This window comes from Lagopus leucura, unplaced genomic scaffold, assembly GCF_019238085.1.
Source record: "Lagopus leucura isolate 7727_CA_CO unplaced genomic scaffold, USGS_WTPT01 35430-0_obj-0_obj, whole genome shotgun sequence".
Lineage (NCBI taxonomy): Eukaryota > Metazoa > Chordata > Aves > Galliformes > Phasianidae > Lagopus > Lagopus leucura.
In genome coordinates, this window is record NW_024964639.1 from 1 (window position 1) to 19,079 (window position 19,079).

The 19,079-nt window shown below is 61.2% G+C and overlaps 3 protein-coding genes across 3 annotated transcripts; 1 reads left to right on the forward strand and 2 right to left on the reverse strand.

The window, feature by feature from the left end:
* The first annotated feature begins 30 nt into the window (after positions 1-30).
* Positions 31-3,700, forward strand: LOC122191792 (guanine nucleotide-binding protein G(t) subunit alpha-2). The gene is made up of 9 exons (XM_042892186.1): positions 31-762; positions 1,519-1,561; positions 1,723-1,864; positions 1,947-2,104; positions 2,191-2,319; positions 2,466-2,595; positions 2,738-2,891; positions 2,997-3,191; positions 3,307-3,700. Exons 1-8 carry the CDS (start codon positions 645-647, stop codon positions 3,185-3,187), a joined length of 1,065 nt encoding a protein of 354 aa, XP_042748120.1. The 5' UTR covers positions 31-644; the 3' UTR covers positions 3,188-3,191; positions 3,307-3,700.
* Positions 3,701-3,898: 198 nt separating this feature from the next.
* LOC122191793 (guanine nucleotide-binding protein G(i) subunit alpha-3) lies at positions 3,899-15,713 on the reverse strand. Its single transcript, XM_042892187.1, has 9 exons — positions 15,568-15,713; positions 11,417-11,459; positions 11,186-11,327; positions 10,565-10,722; positions 7,940-8,068; positions 5,797-5,926; positions 5,472-5,625; positions 4,854-5,046; positions 3,899-4,785 (listed from the first exon to the last, which is right to left on the reverse strand). Exons 1-8 carry the CDS (start codon positions 15,683-15,685, stop codon positions 4,856-4,858), a joined length of 1,065 nt encoding a protein of 354 aa, XP_042748121.1. The 5' UTR covers positions 15,686-15,713; the 3' UTR covers positions 3,899-4,785; positions 4,854-4,855.
* An 858-nt stretch (positions 15,714-16,571) lies between these two features.
* Positions 16,572-17,909, reverse strand: GPR61 (G protein-coupled receptor 61). The gene has a single exon (XM_042892189.1). It carries the CDS (start codon positions 17,907-17,909, stop codon positions 16,572-16,574), a length of 1,338 nt encoding a protein of 445 aa, XP_042748123.1.
* Between the last annotated feature and the right edge of the window lie 1,170 nt (positions 17,910-19,079).

Genomic DNA, 19,079 nt, shown 5'->3' on the forward strand with positions numbered 1-19,079 from the left:
GGAGAGAGGAGGAGTGGGGTGGGGGGAGGAAGGCTGAGCACCCATAAAGAGCTTATGCAGCGGGAGGCAAGCGGCGCAGCAGCGCAGATTATGGGCGCTCGTTAGCAGCTCGCGCTAATTAGCTTCATTTCCCAGCAGGAGGAACCCCACGACCCCATGGAAGAGGAAGGGGCAATGGACACAAATGGGGCTGAGCCCATCCCTATACAAACCCCACAGCCTTCAGTGCCGGCACCCCACAGCCCCGGGGGTTTCCCATCTCCCGTGGGGTTTCAGGCCCCCATCCTTACATAACGCCCCGCGCCCATCTTCCCACCATACCCCCCCCCCCCCCCAGCCCCTAATCTTTGCCATCTTGGGCTAATTGGATTTCCATAGGTCACGTGGGGAGCGATAAATAAAGCCCCCCCAAATCCCTCCGGGCCCCAGAAATCGGGTTTATCCATGGGGAATTAAGGGAGAGCACGGGGGGCAGCCGGCCCGCAAGCAGCCAGCCCAGCGCTCCGGTGCGGCCTTTTTGGGTTCCCCCCCTAAAAGTGTTTCTCTGCCCGCATCCCCAGGGGTGCGTGCACCCAACCTGAGGAGACCTGGAAGAGCGCGGGGACCTGGAGGAGCTCGAAGCTTTGGCAGAGGAGGACGAGGAGATGGGGAGCGGGGCGAGCGCCGAGGACAAGGAGATGGCCAAGAGGTCCAAGGAGTTGGAGAAGAAGCTGCAGGAGGATGCGGATAAGGAGGCGAAGACGGTGAAGCTGCTGCTGCTCGGTAGGGTGGAGGGGGGAGGGGGGCTGGGGGGATGTGAAATTGTCCCCATGTCTTTATTCTTTGTGCTTGGGAACAGGGAGGGTATGGGGACCATTCCTGTGGCTCCATGTGCGGCACTGGGATCCCGCTGAGGGTGGGGATGGGCATGGAGAAGTAATGGGGAGCAGGGAGGCATGGGGAGAAGGGTGCCCTGGGGGTCCCATAGGAGGACACACAGCCCCCATCCCATCCCCATCCCCATCTCCATCCCACCCTCACGCCATCCCCATCCTCGCTTCATCCTCATCGCACTCCACCCCATCCCAACCTTCTTTCTCCTATGTCCCATCCCATCCCCACCCCATCTCCATCCCCATCCCCTCCTTATGAGCTGGGTGCCCCCCCAGCCCTGGCCCTGTGGCACACAGACGGGTGCTGGGGACCAAAGGGACAACGTGGGCACAGGGAATGGAGCGGTGACACCTGCGGGGGGTGGGACCACGGCATCTCTCCATGGGCACAGGAAGGGACCACCCCCCCCCCCCCCAGCACAGGGCCGGGGGGCAGCAAGTGGCAGCGGTGGCAGAGCTGGGGGGCGGGGGGCACAGGGTGAAGGCGATTAGCGCCCTAATTCTAAGCAGCTTCCCGTGCTGCCCTAAGCTGCTTACAGCATCGGAGCCCCACACCGCCACGGTGGGCGCCCAGCCCCATGGGAGTCCCTGCAGCACCCATGGCGGGGGTCCCTCCTGGCTGAGGTGTCCCCCACTCTTTCCACAGGGGCTGGAGAATCGGGGAAGAGCACCATCGTGAAGCAGATGAAGTGAGTGGGGCCGCGTCCTTGCCGGCCAGATGCTTCCCCCCATTGCGGGGCGCTGTGGGGTCGGGGTCTCCCTGCCGCCCGGCGCCCCCAGAGCAGAACGGAGCTGTGCTGGGGAGGCAGGGAGCAGCCTGACGGTACGGCCAACGTCCACCCCCCCCCAGGATCATCCACCAGGATGGATACACACCTGAGGAATGCATGGAGTTCAAAGCCGTCATCTACGGGAACATCCTGCAGTCCATCCTGGCCATCATCCGCGCCATGAGCACGCTGGGCATCGACTACGCCGAGTCGGGACGGGCGGTGGGTGAGGGGCAGAGGGGGAGGCGGTGGCTGCCGGCGGTGGGGAGGGGACGAGGTGTTGAAGGGCAGCGCGTCCCCGCAGGACGACGGGAGGCAGCTCTTCAACCTGGCAGACTCCATCGAGGAGGGCACGATGCCCCCGGAGCTGGTGGACTGCATCAAGAAGCTGTGGAAGGACGGCGGCGTGCAGGCGTGCTTCGACCGGGCTGCCGAGTATCAGCTCAACGACTCGGCCGCATAGTGAGCACCGCCCCGACCCCCCCCCCCCTCCCCCAAATAACCCTGGGGAGCGCAGCGACCCCCACGGCACACGGCTGTCCCTGCAGCTACCTGAACCAGCTGGACCGCATCACGGCCCCCGGTTACCTCCCCAACGAGCAGGACGTGCTGCGCTCCCGCGTGAAAACCACCGGCATCATCGAGACCAAGTTCTCCGTTAAGGACCTCAACTTCAGGTGCGGGCGCAGCCCCCCGGGGGGAGGGCAACGAGCCCGGGGCCACCAACCCACGTAGCAGCAGATGTCACCTCCCCCCTGGCGGCCACAAGGGAGGTGACACAGCTGACACAGCCTGCCCCTATGTCTGCCCCCCTCCCCTTTAGGATGTTTGACGTCGGGGGGCAGAGATCAGAGCGCAAGAAATGGATCCACTGCTTTGAGGGGGTGACGTGCATCATCTTCTGCGGGGCGCTGAGCGCCTACGACATGGTGCTGGTGGAGGATGATGAGGTGGTGAGTGAGGGACGGGGGGGGGAAACTGCAGTGGGGACGTGGGACCGGGGGCTGCAGGGCTGGGAAAGTGCATTTCCTCACAGCAGGGCTGCTTTGGGAAGCGCTGCCCACAGCCCCACGCTTGTCCCCTTTTCGCTGGCAGAACCGCATGCACGAATCCCTGCACCTCTTCAACAGTATATGCAACCACAAGTTCTTCGCCGCCACGTCCATCATCCTCTTCCTCAACAAGAAGGACCTCTTCGAGGAGAAGATCAAGAAGGTGCACCTCAGCATCTGCTTCCCTGAGTACGATGGTGAGCGATGGGGTGGAGATGGGGAAGGGGGGCTGTGGCACCAGGATGGAGAGCAGCAATGGCTCCAGGGAGCCCCCAGCCCCAGCCCCGCTGCTCCCTGCCCAGGTCCCAACACGTTTGAAGATGCAGGGAATTACATCAAGACCCAATTCCTGGATCTCAACATGCGGAAGGACGTGAAGGAGATCTACAGCCACATGACCTGTGCCACAGACACGCAGAACGTCAAGTTCGTCTTCGACGCCGTCACAGATGTCATCATCAAGGAGAACCTCAAGGACTGCGGTCTCTTCTGAGCAGGTAGGGGTGGCAAGGGGGGGGGGGGGAGGCACCTGGTGCCATGATGGGGGCTGCGACCCCAGCCCCAAAGAGCTGGCAGCAATGGGGAAGTTTCCCTTCTCTCTCCCCCCCTCAGAAGAGCCGGCTGCAGTCCCACCTCACCGTTCTGCTGAGCAGAGCCAAAAGGACAACACGGAGTTCCCCAACCCCCTGTTTTTTTTCTATAAGCTGCCCCCCACATCCGAGCCCACGCCAGGAGGGGCCCCAGCTGCCCTCCCTGCCCCACATCACGGCCGTTTCCTCTGGGGCAGCACCCAGCTGGGCTCCCCCACACAGAGCTCAGCGCAGCGGAAGAGGAAACGGGCGCTGGGGCGCTGGGCATCGCGCTGCTTAGAGCTCGATTTGCTCTTGGCTGCTTGTAAATAAATCCATCCTGCTGTAGAGGAGCCCTGCATGCTCTCGCTGTTCAGCCATCGGCGCAGCTTCGCTTAGGAAAAACCAAACCGACGCAATAAAGAGATGTGCATGAATGGATGTGTTGTGTGTGCTGTGCTGAAGGATGGAGGCAAAGGACCCCCACACCTCCTGCTGCTCCCACATCACTGCAGGGCTCCCCTCAGCCCAGGGGCTTTGAGACACACCAAACCCCCCCTTCTGCCCCCCAGCCAACGAGCAGAGCGCAGGGAGAGCAGCACAACGAGGCACAAAGCAGGGAAAGGACCCAACCGTTCACTCACCACTTTAATACTGCCAACAGCTACAACAGATCAGAACTGTACACAATGAGAACCCGGGAGAAAGAGCCCCGAGGTGACGCTTCAGCAAAGGAACGGAGCGACGGGGGTACGAACGTCACTACGGGGAAAACGATGGCAAAGGGGGATTTGGCACCACATAGACAGAGTAAAGGCATGCTGTGCACACAGACCCCGCACCGAAAGGCCGTGGGCCATCGGCCTCCAGCAGCACAGAGCTCAGCCTGCCCAGCGACAGCACTGCCATCATCAGCACTGCTCCTGCCCTCGCCATGCGCTGCCAACGCGTGGCCACAGCACCGGGGCCTGGGAGACAGGGCAGAAATACCAAGTGTTAAAAACAGAGAGGTCCTGCTAAGAGGAGCGCTTGGGCACGGCCTGCTCACGTGTGCATAGATCAGTGATAGTTTCTGTTGGTTTTTATTTTGTTTAAAACAAGAATCTTCTGCGAAGAAAGAAAGGCAGTTTAGTAAAGTTACGGTTTTCTCAATGGGAAAAAAAAAAAACCAATAATAATAACGAAACAAAACACCTTAAAAACAGACTAGTGGTGGTTTGGTAACCAAAGAAAGAGAGAAAGCTACATATGGAAGGCCTGGAACCCAGCACCTCAATCCACAACAGCTGTACACGTTTGGGTCACGCCATCCAAACGACGTCAGGGCGACGCAGAGCCCAGCCAGGGCCACCCTGCCCTGACCCAACCTCGACACCCCACCAACTCAAAGGTCCCAAATACAGAAGGTTGTGCTAAAGAACGCGACGATTCTGCATGCTGCTTTCAGCCCCCTGGTCCCGCTCACGCCGCCGTCCCCCGCGAGGCAGCAAAGTCTGCTTCTGCCAAGGGCGCTCTGGAAGAACTGCAGGGAGAGCAGCGAGGTGAGAGGGAGCAGCACAGCCCAGCCCAGCCCCAGCCGCTCGGCTTTACCTTCAGTAGAGGCCGCACTCCTTCAGGTTGTTCTTGATGATGACGTCCGTCACGGCGTCGAACACGAACTGCACGTTCTTGGTGTCGGTGGCGCAGGTGAAATGCGTGTAGATCTCCTTGGTGTCTTTCCTCCTGTTCAGGTCCTCAAACTGACACTGGATGTAGGCGGCCGCCTCCTCGTACGTGTTGGAGCCTGGCACAGATCAATCAGTGCCTGCATTCAGCCAGCAGTTCACAGCACAGTTTCTACACGGACCTTTTAAGCGGCTCGCAGCCATCTGCCTCATCCAGCTCCAAACCCAATCCACCGTTAACCCTCCCCTGCAACCCTCAGCTCTGCTCCCAGCTGCTGATCTCAGCTCGGTGAGGTGCCAGCAGCACACATCTCACAGCCAGGAGACCCAGAAGGGATCAGCAGCCACAGGCTGTGCATCACTGCATCTCCTGGGTGAACAGACAGGGGCTGGGCTGCCAGCATGCACCCCACAGACAGAGCTGCAGCCACAGGACAGAGCCACGGACTGCAGAGGCTCCTCCTGAGCCTGGAGACAGGAGAGCCCCACGTGTGCCCCCACCTGTGTGTGTGCCCCCCTCCCCCCCCTGTCTCTGGGCCCCCACCTGTGTACTCTGGGTAGCAGATCGTTAGTGGGCTCTTCTTAATCTTCTCCTCAAACAGGTCCTTCTTGTTCAGGAAAAGAATGATGGACGTGTCTGTGAACCATTTGTTGTTACAGATGCTGTCAAACAGTTTCATGCTCTCGTGCATCCGGTTCTGAAAGGCAGAATGGAGGAAGAGGGTGATGCAGCAGTGCAGTTACTCAGGGGCAGACAGGCTTTACGAGGACCAGACCGCAGCACCAGGCCCGGCACAGCCTGAGCCTGCTTCCAGCTCCAGGGCCGCCGGCCAGGCGCTGGGGACCCCCCCCAAAGCCCCATGCTGTACCATTTCTTCATCCTCGGCCAAGACGAGGTCATAATCGCTGAGGGCCACACAGAAGATGATTGCTGTGACACCTTCAAAGCAGTGGATCCACTTCTTGCGCTCCGACCGCTGCCCACCGACATCAAACATCCTGCAGAGGCACAGCACAGACTGAGAGCCCACACAGAGCCCTGCCCTGACACGGGAGGTGGGGGAGGCTCACAAAGGGCCTGCAGACGACGGGGATGCAGGGCAAACCAGGCACAAAGCCTGGGAGCAACCCAGAGCCCCCTCCCTCAGAACCGCACCGGGCTCCGATTCTCTTCAGAGCCATTCCAGCAGAACAGCTCGAGGTTCAGCTGTCAGCTGCTGATTCACGGGGCCCTGCTTGTTTTGTTCCCTGCCTCCCATTTCCTTAGCAACAATCCGTTTGCTTGACTGGCCTCCAAACACCTACTCACATCAGCTCTTCCAGTTCATTTACGCTGAGCCTGACAAAGGCTTATGTGGAGCACTGCTATCTACCTGCACGCTGCTGAGAGCAGAGTGCAAACACACCGTGAGGTCAAGGAATGCTTTTATGTATGGAAACAAAGACAGAAACAAAGACAGAAACAACCAGGTGAGGTGCTGCAGTTCAGATCTCAGGCGCAGGAGCTCCCAGCCATGAGGACGCTGCAGCACCGTGGCTGGCAGCAGCACTCTGCTCTGCTGAGGCTCAGGGCTGCCCAGCGCCTTCCAATCCATCACGTATCCAAGAGCCACAGAAATCACAAGCACGGGTTTGTTATCGCAGCAAACACACGGACAAGAGGGGCACTGTGCAGCCAGGCCCAGAGGAGCAGCGACGTCAAAGCAGGGAGCCGCAAGAGCAGCTCTGCCAACTCCAGCCTTCTATTTAAGGCAAATGCCCGCTGCTTCCTAGAAGGAAAGAGGAAGATCTCTGCACAGATAGAGGCTATTTGCTCAGCTCCTGCCATTCCAGCACAGCTGCTCTTAGCACGGATTCATCTGGAAGGAAATGGCATCCCTGACAACTCGGCCTCGAACCGACCCACATTCAAGTCACCTCGACCGCCTCGGCCCACTGCAAACAGCTGAGCCTTACCACCACCACAGGGGGAAGGCAGCTCTCTGCTTCCTTTGTGCAGCAAAACCCCTCCATGACAGACACCTCCTGCCTCCAGGAGGGCAGGGAAGGAGCAGCCCCCCGTCTGCAGCCAGCAGAAGGGCTGTGATGCTGAAGGGAGCCTGGTGCCCCCAGCAGCTCCCATCCATCACACGCGATGCCTTCTCAAAGAGCACTGAGCCCTGCAGCTGGAAACACATCCCAGCACGTTGTGATGGAAGGCAAAGCTTCCCTGGATGAACCAGCAGCCACGTTAAACAGCTCCACGGTGCAAAACACTTCTGCTGAAACCATTTGTGAGTTATGACAGAAGCCAAAGCACTGCTGTTCTCCTAAAGGGCATGCAAGCAAACCACGTTCTATAAGCAACACACGGAGTTTTGCTAGAGCTCTTTTCAAACACAAGCTAAAAGTAAGCCAGTAAATGCTTATTTAGAGGCTTGGAGCAACAACAGCTTGAAAACAGGGCCAGAGGATGAAGGGAAACTCACCCACAACACAACACAGTGCTCCTCCATCCAGGGCTGGGGCTGCCTGCTGGGATTGGGACACACAGCAGGGAGGGCTGAGTGCTAAGGGCAGGGAGCTCAGCTGCACTCCAGCAGCTGCTATGGGGCAGAGGGAGCTGACAGGGGCACTGCTGGGAGCCAGCAAGGCAGGGGACACAGAGGGCCAGGAGTCCCTACAGCACTCCTGTGTGCACACAGCAGCACCACGTCCCAGAGCCAGGCCAGGGCCTCAGCTCCCACACCAAAGAAAGGGGTTCCACTCAAAACTCAGCAGCCAGGAATCAGCGCCCTTTTTAGTATTTGTTGCTGTTCTGATCCTGCAAACAAGCAGCCAGTACCTGTGTCTGCGAGTCCAACACAAAAGCAGCTGGAAAGAACAGAAGAAGGCAAAGAAAAGTCAAACCAGAGAGCAGTGCTGGCACACGGGGAGCAGCGGCGCTCAGGAGGTGCTTTGCTGGGGGTCTGCATCCCCCCCCAGCCCCCAGGAAGCCACTGCAGCCCCCAGGACTCCAAGCCCTTGGCTTACTTGAAGTAGAGGTCCTTGAAGGTGAAGTGTGTCTCCACAATGCCTGTCGTTTTCACCCTGGTGCGCAGCACGTCCTGCTGAGTCGGAATGTAGGTCGGCTGGGATATTCTATCCAAGTCGTTCAGGTAACTAAACCAGAAGAGACAAGGCCACGGCAAAGCTTTTTTTTAGGCTGCGCTCTCGCTATGAATCTTTTATGAACTGCAGAAGAAAGTCATCACCGAATGCATTCATGCTCTGCCCACAGCGCAGACCTCAAACGCAGCCAACGGACACGAGGTCCCACGGCTCTGCCCTCGGGGGGGGGTAATTTCTCATCTCCCCCCCCCACGACCTTGCAGTGTGTGCTGGGAGCAGGGCAGTGCAGGAGGTGCTGCTGCTGTAGGAGCTGTGCCAAGAGTGCCATCTCTTGGGGCAATTCAAAGCAGTCAAGGTTTTTTTTTTGCACGGAACTGCAAAGCAATAAATCCAGCAGCTGGCTGTAAAGGGCAAGGATGCATCAAACGAGCCAGCAGGAGGAAATTCAGCATCAAGAGCAGGCAGGTTCATTCACACCCTTCAGCAAGGCCAGCTGACAGCCAGGGCTGCCCCACGGTGGCTGCTGGGAGGACACACAGGAGGCCAGGGCTGCCCAGAGCACACAGGCACAGCCTCCCCCAGATGCCCTCCACTACATCCAGACTTGCTGGAACACCACAGAACCCAAGCAGCCTGCAGTGGGTTGGAGCACTCACCACCCACAGAGGGTCTGCAGGCAGTGCTGCACAACACGGCTTCAGGATCTGCCAACAGCAGCTCCCCAAACCAACCTGCAGCCCTTCTGCAATCTCCTTTGCCACCAGGCTTCCTCCATAGGCTGAGGTTGCAACACTGCTTCCCCGCCTTGCACCCTCATGTTTACACAGCCAGCACCTTCCCATGCTCTGACACTGTATGATAAACATGAGCTTGCAAGAAGGGCAGATTTTCTTCTTTTGTTTTCTTTCCTTTATGCCCTGAAATGAGGCTCTGGGCACAGAATGCTGACTGAAAGCCCACAGTGTGACTCCTGTCTGCCCTGCTGCTGCTCTCAGCCTTCCCAGGCCCTGGGTCAGCAGCTGTGGGTGCTGGGATCCGTGCTCCATCCCCATTGCCATCACCCCATCCATCTCACCGCAGCACGGCCAGCAGCAGCAATGTTCTGCAGTGTTGCTTCCAGGTAGGAGTGCAGCACAGCTCCCCGTTCCACGCACACACAGAGTGGTTCCACAGCACCCTGAGCGGTGCTTTCCTAACAGCTGGGTCACTTTTCCTTTCAGTGCTGAGAAGAGCACTTTCAAAGGCAAAAATGGCTCCCAGAGGTTCTTACAAAGCGCTGGTTACGAGTGGCTGCCCCTGGCATTGGGGCAGAGCAGCAGGCAGAGCCTGAGAGCAGGGAAGGGAGGCAAGATTGAGACATCCGCGATGCCACACCAAAAGGGTGCAGGGCTTCCAGCCCTGAGACCTCAGCCCTGCAGAGGAGCAGAGGTGAAGCAGCCTTGGGAGCACCAGAAGCCAGCACCCACACCAGCAGCAGCAGCAGGGCTGCAGTGTCTGCGAGGAGCTGAGGGTGCAACAGCAGCGATGAGGCACTCAGGGCTGCAGCTCAGCTGATTGCCTGCTCTGAGCCTCAGCAAGGCAGGGCGCTGCAGGAGCAGCTCAGCTCCTCTCTGCACTCTGCAGCATTTCCTAACGGCTGCGTTGCTTAGTGACTGCCTCAGAAAACAGAGCTGATTGAAGGCAACTTCCTGCAGGCTTCGCATAGAAGCAAACCCTGACACAGCAGAACGACGTGGGTCAGTGCTGGGCTCAGCCCCTGCTCAGCCCCAGGGCTGGGGCACGACATGGACGTTCAGGAGCACACCTCTAACAACAGCCAGGCCTTGAGGAGCAGTCTGACGGCCTCCTGCCTGCCCTGCTGCCCTCTGCAGCTCAAGGCTCAGCAGCAGCACACAGCAGCAGGACTCTGCCCCACTCCTTCCCCCTGCAGCCCCACGTCAGCCCAACACAGAGCCCTCCAGCTTTCCTCTTCTCCCCCACACCTTCCTATTAAATCTGCTCTCTCATTCCCAACTCTTTTTTCTCCCTTTGAATCTGAGGCTTCTTCCCTGCAGTGATCTCAGAAGCGCTCCTCCTGTCAGCTCACCTGCCTCCATCTAAACTCAGCATCCTCTGCTGAGGTCTTACAGTTTCAGAAGTATTCTTGCTTATTTTCAAGCTGCAAATGTGCTCTGTGCAGACAGAGCCTGCGGGGAACCGAGCTGTGACTCATCTGAAGGTTTTCACAAAGCATTTCCAAACTAATTTCTCAGAGGCTTAAAACTTGGCCAAACCAGGCACAGCATTCAGGCAGCCACCAGGAAGCGCAACCGACCCCACAGCCACCCTCCTTCCTGGGTTTACAAAGCAGCAAACGCACAGCTTTGGCCAAAAAGCAGCAAGCAGCTTCGGTTACAAACTGCAGAACAGAGACAGGAACGGCTTCGGTGCAGAAGCAGCAGCCGCCCTCCTCACATCGCTCCCAGCCAAGCTGTGCCTGCAGGCAGAGCCCAGTTCCTGCCCACCCCACCACCCCCAGCCCATGGAGGGGCCCAAAGGGTCTCTCACTAGGAGGCAGAGTCGTTCAGCTGGTACTCCCTGGATCTGCTGAAGCAGGCCTGCACCCCAGCATCCCGCCACAGCCTCTTGATCACTCCAGCCAGCTCGGCCGTCATCACCCCCTCCTCTGCACTTCCAGCCAACACGAACAGCTGGCGGGCATCGTCCTGTGGGAGAGGGGGGTTAAAAAGGAAATCAGAGCTGGTTTTGAGTTTAAGGATTGCTGCAACAGCTGAGAGACGAGGGAGCCCGTCTCCTAACCGACCCCATCCCCAGGCAGCACACACAGCTGGGTCCTGCTGCCTGCCCCCACATCAGCACACGCTGCTCTCCAGGTGCTGGGGAGCCGGCAGAGTTCTGCTCTGAGCCTGGGTGAGGCTCTCATGTGAGCCCTCACATCTGCACAGGTTCACACAGCAGGGTGTGGATGTGGCACAGCGCCCTTCACGCTGCAGGACCACCTGGAGCTGCCCCAGCTCTGTTCTGCTCTGCACCTTTTGTGGTTTACATCGAGCAGATGATGAGAGGCCTCCCATCGCTGCACCTTGTGGCAAACCCAGCCAATGCCCAGCACTCGTTAACACAGTTTGGAGCACGGAAGAAGGGAAAAAAAATCAGTGAAGTACTTACTGCTCTGGCAACTTCCCCAAAGTCTATCTTTAGCCTTCCCATGGCTCTTATGATGGCAATGATGGACTGGATAGTATTGCTGTAGACAACCACTTTATACTGTTTGCATTCCTCCTCCGAGTAGCCGTCCTCGTGAATAATCCTGGAAGAAAACCAAGCTGTCATTCCTCAGCCAAAGCAGAAGGGCAGCAATGCACAGCAATGCGGCTCCATGCCTGCACCCTCACTTACTTCATCTGCTTCACGATGGTGCTTTTGCCAGACTCCCCAGCACCTGAAAGGCACAAACCAACTGCAGTTAGCAAGCAGGGGAAGGGAGGAACGAAGGCAGGCTGCCCCCCTGTGCTCCCAGCTGGGAGGCTGCAGGGTTGGGGCGCCTGGCTGCCATCTGTTTCACTTACAGAAGTGAGCGTTCACCTGCCCCAAAGGAGTGAGGAGCTCCCAGAGCACGCTGCCAACCGTGCAGCAGGGCAGGGAGAGCAAGGAATGCCTCTAAGAAAACTGGGGTGCAGGTTTCTCTGACAGAGAGACACGGAAGCAAAGCCCCCATTGAGCAACTGAGTGCAGCCACAGCTCTCGGGGCGTTCAAAGAGAGCCTGATTCAGAGCAGGAAGCAGAGCCGCACCAACTGCTCTCAGTGACCCAGGTAGAGCAGCTTAAGATACTAAAGCCCAGAAATGGTGTTACTGTGTCACAGGAGGAACATTGTGCCACAATGGGTTGGCAAGGCCCCTCGTCCACTCCCAAAGCAGCAGCGAGCCGGAGCCTCAGCACAACACAGAGAACAGAACCTGTCCAGGCCTGCAGAGCAACTCAGCTGCTTGAGTCAGCAGCAGGAGGAGCAGAGCCCGGCTTCCTGCTGCAACCGCACGGCAGCTCCCAGCCCCACCACAGCAGCAGGGCACGCCGTGCTGCTTCCCAGCTTCCACCCTCTGCCATTTCCCAGCACCCAGGCTGGCTGCCAAGCCTCAGCACAGCTCCTGAGCTCCCACCTGCAGAGCCAGGAGCTCCTGCCACCCATTTTCCTGCGTCCCACTGAACTGCAGAGCGCACGGTTTGCAGCTGCGGGGCTCGGCCCCAGGGCTGGCTGTGCTGCAGGCACTGAAGGACGATGCTGAGCTGCATTTGGTGGCTGTGACTCAGGACCAGGACTCACTCACACACAGTGCGGTGACACAGAGCTGCCCCACAACCAGCACAGGGAGAAGGAGCTCCTTTAAGGTCGTCAGACACGCAGGAAAGAAGGGCAGCGATGCATCCTCACTTGCTCACCCCTGGTTCTCCCCATAGCTGACACGGGGACGCAGCCCTGCTGTCTGTGCAGCGACACAACAGCCAGCACAAACGGCCCATTGAGCGCTGAGCTGGGCCAAACTGAGCCCTGGGAAGGGGCCACGGCTGCCTGGCACTGACTGAGGGCACTGCCAGCTCTCCCGGCGCATCCCCAGGTGCTGACCAGGATTCCTTCTGCCCTATTCAACGACACAAAGCTTCCCATGGTCCCACAAGGTCACTTTGATGCTGAAGGAGCGTTTCCTCTGAGCAAAGCAAACAAGCAGAGCGATGTTTTGACAGCTCTCAGTGATCACAGAGAGCCGATGTGAGGCTGCCTGGCAGGGCGTCAGACACAGAGCGCGCACTGCTGGGTCACCTCCAGCCCCCAAACACAGCACAGCAGAAGGCTCTGCTCCTTTGGGGACACACGGCCCCCCTCCTGCAGGCAACGTCCTGCCAGTGCCCACTGCTCTGCTCTGGCTTTGGGTTCAGCCATCCCCTCGGTGACAGCACAGACAGCAGGGATGCTGCTCCAAGCACACGGTGCCATTTCAAACCCCTCTGCCTTCAGTTGAGGCTTGAGGTGTCACCGCGTTGGAGCCCATCAGGACAAAACGCTGCCGTGTCTGGAAAGCAAAGCATTCAGCTTCTAAGAACACCGACATTCCGTTTCGGTTTGCCTCCTCCCCTTCACGCCTTAAGGAGGAGACAAACAGCACACAAAGCACATCCCTCTTTAGGGCTGCTGGAGAAACACAAGCACGGCACCAGAACAGGAAACACTGAAAGCTGAACCCCCCCCACCGCGTGCAGGAGCCGGAGGGCGCCGATCCCTTCACCCAAACAAAGCCCACAGCCCTGGCAGGAGCGCAGACCCCGCACGGCACCTCCCTGCTGTTGTAGGGGAAGCTGCAGACTGGTGCGGCTTCTCCCCACCCCCGTGGTTCCAGCAGCACAACCACAGCCCTCCTCCCCTCCCAGCCCGCACTGAGCCCCCAGCAGCTGGGCGACAAAATGCTACCGGAGGTCATCGAGCCACGGCTCCACCAGGCGGCTCACACAGCTCACTGAGCCGCGCTCGCTTCGTTCCTTCCCTTCTCCTCCCCAGCCCCACGCGCTTTGGGGCTGCCTGCACTCGGCAGCCACCACCGAGCCACGTGAACCCCTCCAACTTTTGCCATCTGCTTTGTTTTTGTTTTAACAGCCCAACAAACCACGGCCAGAACCAAATCAAAGCTCAAACGTGGCCCCGTTACACACAGCAGCAACGCTGACAGCAGGGGATGCTGATGGAGGTGGCAGCATTCGGGTTCCTATGGAGCCCAAAGCGGAGCTGCAGGACATCAACCCCCAGCTCTCAGCTTTGCTGTTTGTGCGGCCGACCCCGACGCAGCGGGGAGGGAAGGCGACGCAAACAGCAACTGAGAAAACACGAAAGCAGAGCCAGCATCGGCTGCAGGGAACAAAAGGTGACAGCACAGCACAGAGCAGCTCGCGGTGAGCGGGGGCACGAAGGGCGGGAGGGGCTTCAGGAGGAGCAGAGGGAGCCAGCAGCCGAGTGTGCTGTTTGCTCGGGCAGTGCTGCAGATTAAAGCTACGTGAGCAGAACTGCTGGGTTTTCATTCTTTGGTCCCTTTTGGGATAACGGCACGAGCGCCCAAACCCGGCCACCTGCTGCACCACGTGCCTCCACATGGCACACAGCCCCACGGCAGCGCTGCACGGCGAGGACAGGGTGCAGGACAGCATCAAGGGGAGCAGCTGTGCTCCGTTCCCTGCTCATCCCAGCTGGAAAACCCCGCAGCTTCCTACACCGACGTGCTGCTGCCTGCAGAGCCGCGTTGGCCCGGGGGCAAACAGAGAAACCAGGCTGCGTTCAGGGCTCAGAATGGGCTCCAGGCAGCCCTGCCCACACACACAGCTCTCAGCACTGTGTGTAAGCACTGCCCTCACCTCCTCCCTTCCCCTCCATCGCTCTGCTCAGCCCAAACGAGGCCGCAGCTCCGGGTGGTGCCCAAAGTTTCGCTCTAAAGAAATACATTTCTGCTCGACTTCACTGCATCAGCACAACAGTGAGAGCACTGCTCTGGTTACATAAACCGCCGCATGGGCTCCAACAACAACTTAATGACACGAGACACTGCTTATCCAGGGCATCTCAGCACCGCGGCCCCAAGAAAAACGCTTGCTCAAACAATGGAAAAAGCTCAGGAACTTTTCCATCCGCTCCGTGCCGTGGCACTGAAGGCCGTTTGTTCCTGCAGCCATCAGCTGCCCCGCTTCGCTCACATGTTAGGGGAGCGCCAGGCCTTGGATGGCCATAAAACTGAGCGGAAGGATTGAAAGCTGGCTTGAGAACACGGGCCAGGTGTGAACCTGATCTGAGCGGCTGCTCCTTAAGAGAAACGCAATACAGAGCCCTGCTCCGGTGTCACACTGCGTCCCATTACTCCATAGAGCTCCTGTGAGTAACCCAAAAAGCACAGCAGAGGTGTTTCCAAAGGCAGCCGGGGCCCAAAGCGCCCTGCCGTGCCGCTGCGCCTCCCAAGTCCCACCTGAGCTCTGTGTTCATGGATCTCCGTCTGCCTCCTGGCTGCCCCCTCACCTCCACCACCCGCTGACGAGGTCGGACAGCCCCCAAACGGCCCCGAGGAAACAACCGGACCTGCAGACACCAAACCAGTGCTGCTCTGCCCTGACAACACGCGGGCGTCGTTCAAAACGGAGCGAAGCCCCCGAGAACAAAGCGCTGCACCGACCACCGCAAAACCCCCAGGAGAGAACGCGACGAACGGGGAAACGTAGCGCTGACGGGAGGAGCGGCGCTGGGAAAGCAGAAGTGCCATTAAGCAGAACGGGGCACGCCGCGCCCGTCGCTCCGCTGGCGAACAGCGCACCGGGAGCGGCCGTGCGGAGCAGCAGGGCTGGGCCGAGCACAACAACGGGAACGGCGGCCCACAGCCCGGGAACGGCCGCGCCTCAAAACGCCGCTCCGGGCAGCGCTGCCGCACGGCGCTGCCCGGGCTTCCGAAGGGCCGCGAATCGCTCGGACCCCGCGGCGCCGTCCCGGATCTCCCCGCAGCCCGCCCGGCCCGGCCGCTCCTCACCCAGCAGCAGCAGCTTCACCTCCTTGGCCGCCTTCTCGCCGTCCTCCCGTAAGTTGCGGTCGATCATTTTGCTCCGTTCCACCGCCGCTTTGTCCTCGGCGCTCAGCGTGCAGCCCATGGCGGCGGCGGGGCGGCGGCCGCCGGGCCGGGACCGGGCAGGAACGGAGCGAGAAGAGAAGGGCCGGAGCGGAGCCCAACCGCGCCTCTCCCTCAGCCGGGGCGGCTCCCGCAGGCGGCGCCGGATATCCGCCCGCCGCGACCGTTACCCGCGGGGCACGCCGGGAAGCGCCGCCCGGGCGCGGCCTGCTGGGAGCAGCACTTCCGCCTCGGTGCGGCGGTGCGTGATGGGAGTGGGAGGAGAGCGTCGCTTCCGCCTCGATGCGGCGGGGCGTGATGGGAGTGGGAGTAGCGAGCCGTTCCGCCACGGTACAGCGGTGCATGATGGGAGCTGGGAGGAGCGCGTCACTTCCGCCTCGGTGCAGCAGTGTCCGACGGGATGTAGAGGGGCTCGCGGCACTTCCGCCTCGGTGCGGCGGGGCGTGATGGGAGTTGTAGTCTTGAGGTTACTGTGGGGTCCAGCCGGCCGCAGCCCTGAGTTGGGGTGCCACGATCCGACACCTCGCGGTCCCGGGGCCGTGCAGGGCGGGGGGCGAGGCGCCTTTCCCATGGAGAGCTTCTGTGCCCATCCCAAAGCCGCAGCCCCTTCCCCACACCGAGCCCCACAGACCCTTCCCATCCCCACGTGGGTCTCTCCAAGTCCCCAGGACCCAGGAGAGCTGGGCATCCATGGGTGGGGGTTCGAACCGGCCCTGTGGAGGCCCAGACCCCAACCCTGGTGCTCAAACCCCAACCCAACATGGCGACCCCAACCCAACGTGGAGGACCCCACCCAAGGCCCCCGCACCCCCCTTCCACCCCCCCCCCCCCCCCAACGTCCCACATCGATGCACCCACACCGTTCTTCCCTTACAGCCGTGTTTGCATCCGGAGCCACGAGGACAACGTTACAGCTCCGCTTTGGGCACGCACAGCCCATCCCCGCCGCTCCGCTCCGTCCCCTCACCCGCGTCCTCCCCGACCTGCCCCGGGATGCGGAAATCGATGGGCGCCGGGTCCCGCTTGGGGCTGGGGGTGTCGAGGGGCGGCGGGGGCTCAGCAGGGCAGCCGGTGCTCTGCAGGAACTGCAGGAAGTTCTCCTCGATGGAGCCCTCGCGGCTGGGCAGACGCAGGTCCTCCTCGGGAGGCTGCTTGAAGAAGCAGGTGAGGAGCCGGCCCAGCTCGCCGCGGATCTGCCGGTTGAGGCACCCGTAGAAGAAAGGGTTGGAGGTAAAGCAGAAGTAGCCCAGCCAGGTGACCACGGTCTCGGCCGCCGGCCCAGCCAAGGGTTGGGCGCTGAGGGCCGTGTAGAGGTGGAAGGAGAAGTAGGGCAACCAGCAGAAAAGAAACTGGCCGCCCACGGCCAGCAGGATGGCGGCCGCTTTGCCCCCACCGAACGTCCTCTGCGGGGTGGTGCGGGGGGCACCCGAGGTCGTCACCATGGTGGAACGGCTGCTGAGCGACTCGGAGCGCCGGCGCGGGGTCTCCATCCAGGTGGGCAGCGGGCCGTGGTGCATGGCGGCCACCCGAGCCACCTTGAACATGCTGCAGTAAACCACCACGATGATGAGGAGGGGCAGGAGGAAGTAGAAAGTGGCGAAGAAGACCACGAAGAACTTGCAGTACGGACCGCGGCTCCATTGCAGGGAGCAGCCGCGGCCGGCGGGCGGAGGGCGGTCGGGGGACAACCAGCCCAGCACGGGGACCAGCGACGTGGCCACGGCCTTCAGCCAGACGCCCACCAGCACGCAGACCACCAGGCCCACCGTCATCCGCACCTCGTAGCGCATGGGGTGCACGACGTAGTAGTAGCGCTCCACGTTGATGGTGGAGATGGAGAGGATGCACATGCTGATGAAGCAGACGCTGAGGAACAGGTAGACGCGGCACATGGCCTCGCCCAGCACGGGGCTGTCAAACACAGCCGAACCCGACAGCATCTCCAGCGGCATCAGGGTGAGGGCTGCCAGGAAATCCACCAGGCAGAGATGGAAGACGAAGACGAACTTCCGCAGCGCCGGCGTCTTCACAATGACGGTCATCACGGCCGCGTTGCCCACGATGGCCGTCAGGTCGATGAGCAGCATGAAGAAGAGCCCCACCGATTTGGAAGCCACGTCTTTGGGCTTGCTGTCGGCTGTGCCGTTGGGGGGCATGGGGCCCGGAGAGGGCTGGAGCGCCCGCGCTGCCCTAGAGCCGTTCCAGCCCCATAGGGCGGGCAGGGAGGGCTCCATGCTGTGGCCCATTGCCCGTCCTTGGGGCTGACGGCGCAGGGCTGTGGGGCATCGTTGGGTGCTCCGATGGCCCTATGGCTGCTGCCGCCTCGCTGCGGGGTGGGTCCTGAGGTGCTCAGCGCACCCAGGGGTGCCCCCAGCACCGCTCATCTCCCTGCTCCTCTCCACCGGGCGGAGCTGTGGGGCTGTGGGGAAGGGGAGCCGTCAGCGGGGGCACAGAGGGGACATTGGGGCGAATGGGCCCCATAAGACCCCAGGAGGGGTCACAGCTCCACCCCGGTGGCTCCCAGGTGCAACCCCCCCCTGTCCCCAGCACACTTGTGACACCCTGCATTAAGGCCCCCCCCCCTCAATTCCCTTCTTTTTTTACCTCCAAGGAAAACCCTTCTGCCTTGAAAAATGAGCGATTCTGGGGCTAAAAGCCCCAAACTCCGTGGTTTTATCCCCAAACGCTGCATCTTTACCCAGACCCCAGGGACCACGTGGGGCAGCACCAGGACCACCCCGGGGACCCCTCTGCACTTGGAGGGCCGCACGTAACCCCGCACCTCTGCCCCTCCCACCCCCCACAAAAAGCTGCAACGGCACCGCAGGGTGAGCATGGACCTGTGGGGGGGGGGGCCTTCCGGAGCCCCCCACCCTCCCGTCCCCACCCTGGGGGTCTCCACTTCTGCTGGGTGTGGGGGGATCCCCGAGCACAGCCATGGATCAGGGTGCAGGAGGTGCCCCCTCCCTGCACGACCGCACATCGGGGACCCCCCCGCCCCACACCGCGCGCACCCCGGGCGTAGCTCTGCCGTTACCTACCGGGGGGGGCTCCATGGGCCCGAAGCGGGGCCGGGCGGGGATGCTCGGGGCCGGGGCCGGTGCTGTGGAGCCGCTGCGGCGAGAGATGCTCCCGCACCGCCCGGCTGCTGGGTCCTAAACGCCTCCCGCCCGCACCGCACCGCCCCGGGAGCCCCCGGCCCCAAAATGGGCCGCCACGGAACGGGGAACCGGGCCCGGGAGGAGGGGGGGGGGGGGGGGGGGGGCTATGCCCACCGGCCCCACGGGATGGGGGGTGGGATGCGATCGGGGGAGGGATGCAGGCTGCTCGCAGCTCTCAGCATCCCCGTGCTTTGCTTCTCCCAGCTTCCCCCAGTAAGGCTGTGGGGGGGGGTCTCGGTGGGGATGGGGGGGGGG

What these genes read in the sequence shown, in the direction of transcription:
- LOC122191792 (XM_042892186.1), top strand. Translation starts at nt 645, where the DNA reads ATGGGGAGCGGGGCGAGCGCCGAGGACAAGGAGATGGCCAAGAGGTCC. An exon ending in ACGCCGAGTCGGGACGGGCG is followed by an intron (nt 1,865 to 1,946) that starts GTGGGTGAGGGG and finishes GCGTCCCCGCAG; the next exon opens with GACGACGGGAGGCAGCTCTT. An exon ending in CTGCTTCCCTGAGTACGATG is followed by an intron (nt 2,892 to 2,996) that starts GTGAGCGATGGG and finishes CTCCCTGCCCAG; the next exon opens with GTCCCAACACGTTTGAAGAT.
- LOC122191793 (XM_042892187.1), bottom strand. Translation starts at nt 15,685, where the DNA reads ATGGGCTGCACGCTGAGCGCCGAGGACAAAGCGGCGGTGGAACGGAGC. An exon ending in TTGGGGAAGTTGCCAGAGCA is followed by an intron (nt 10,723 to 11,185) that starts GTAAGTACTTCA and finishes CCTCTCCCACAG; the next exon opens with GACGATGCCCGCCAGCTGTT. An exon ending in TTCAAGGACCTCTACTTCAA is followed by an intron (nt 5,927 to 7,939) that starts GTAAGCCAAGGG and finishes GTGCCTCTGCAG; the next exon opens with GATGTTTGATGTCGGTGGGC.
- GPR61 (XM_042892189.1), bottom strand. Translation starts at nt 17,909, where the DNA reads ATGGGCCACAGCATGGAGCCCTCCCTGCCCGCCCTATGGGGCTGGAAC.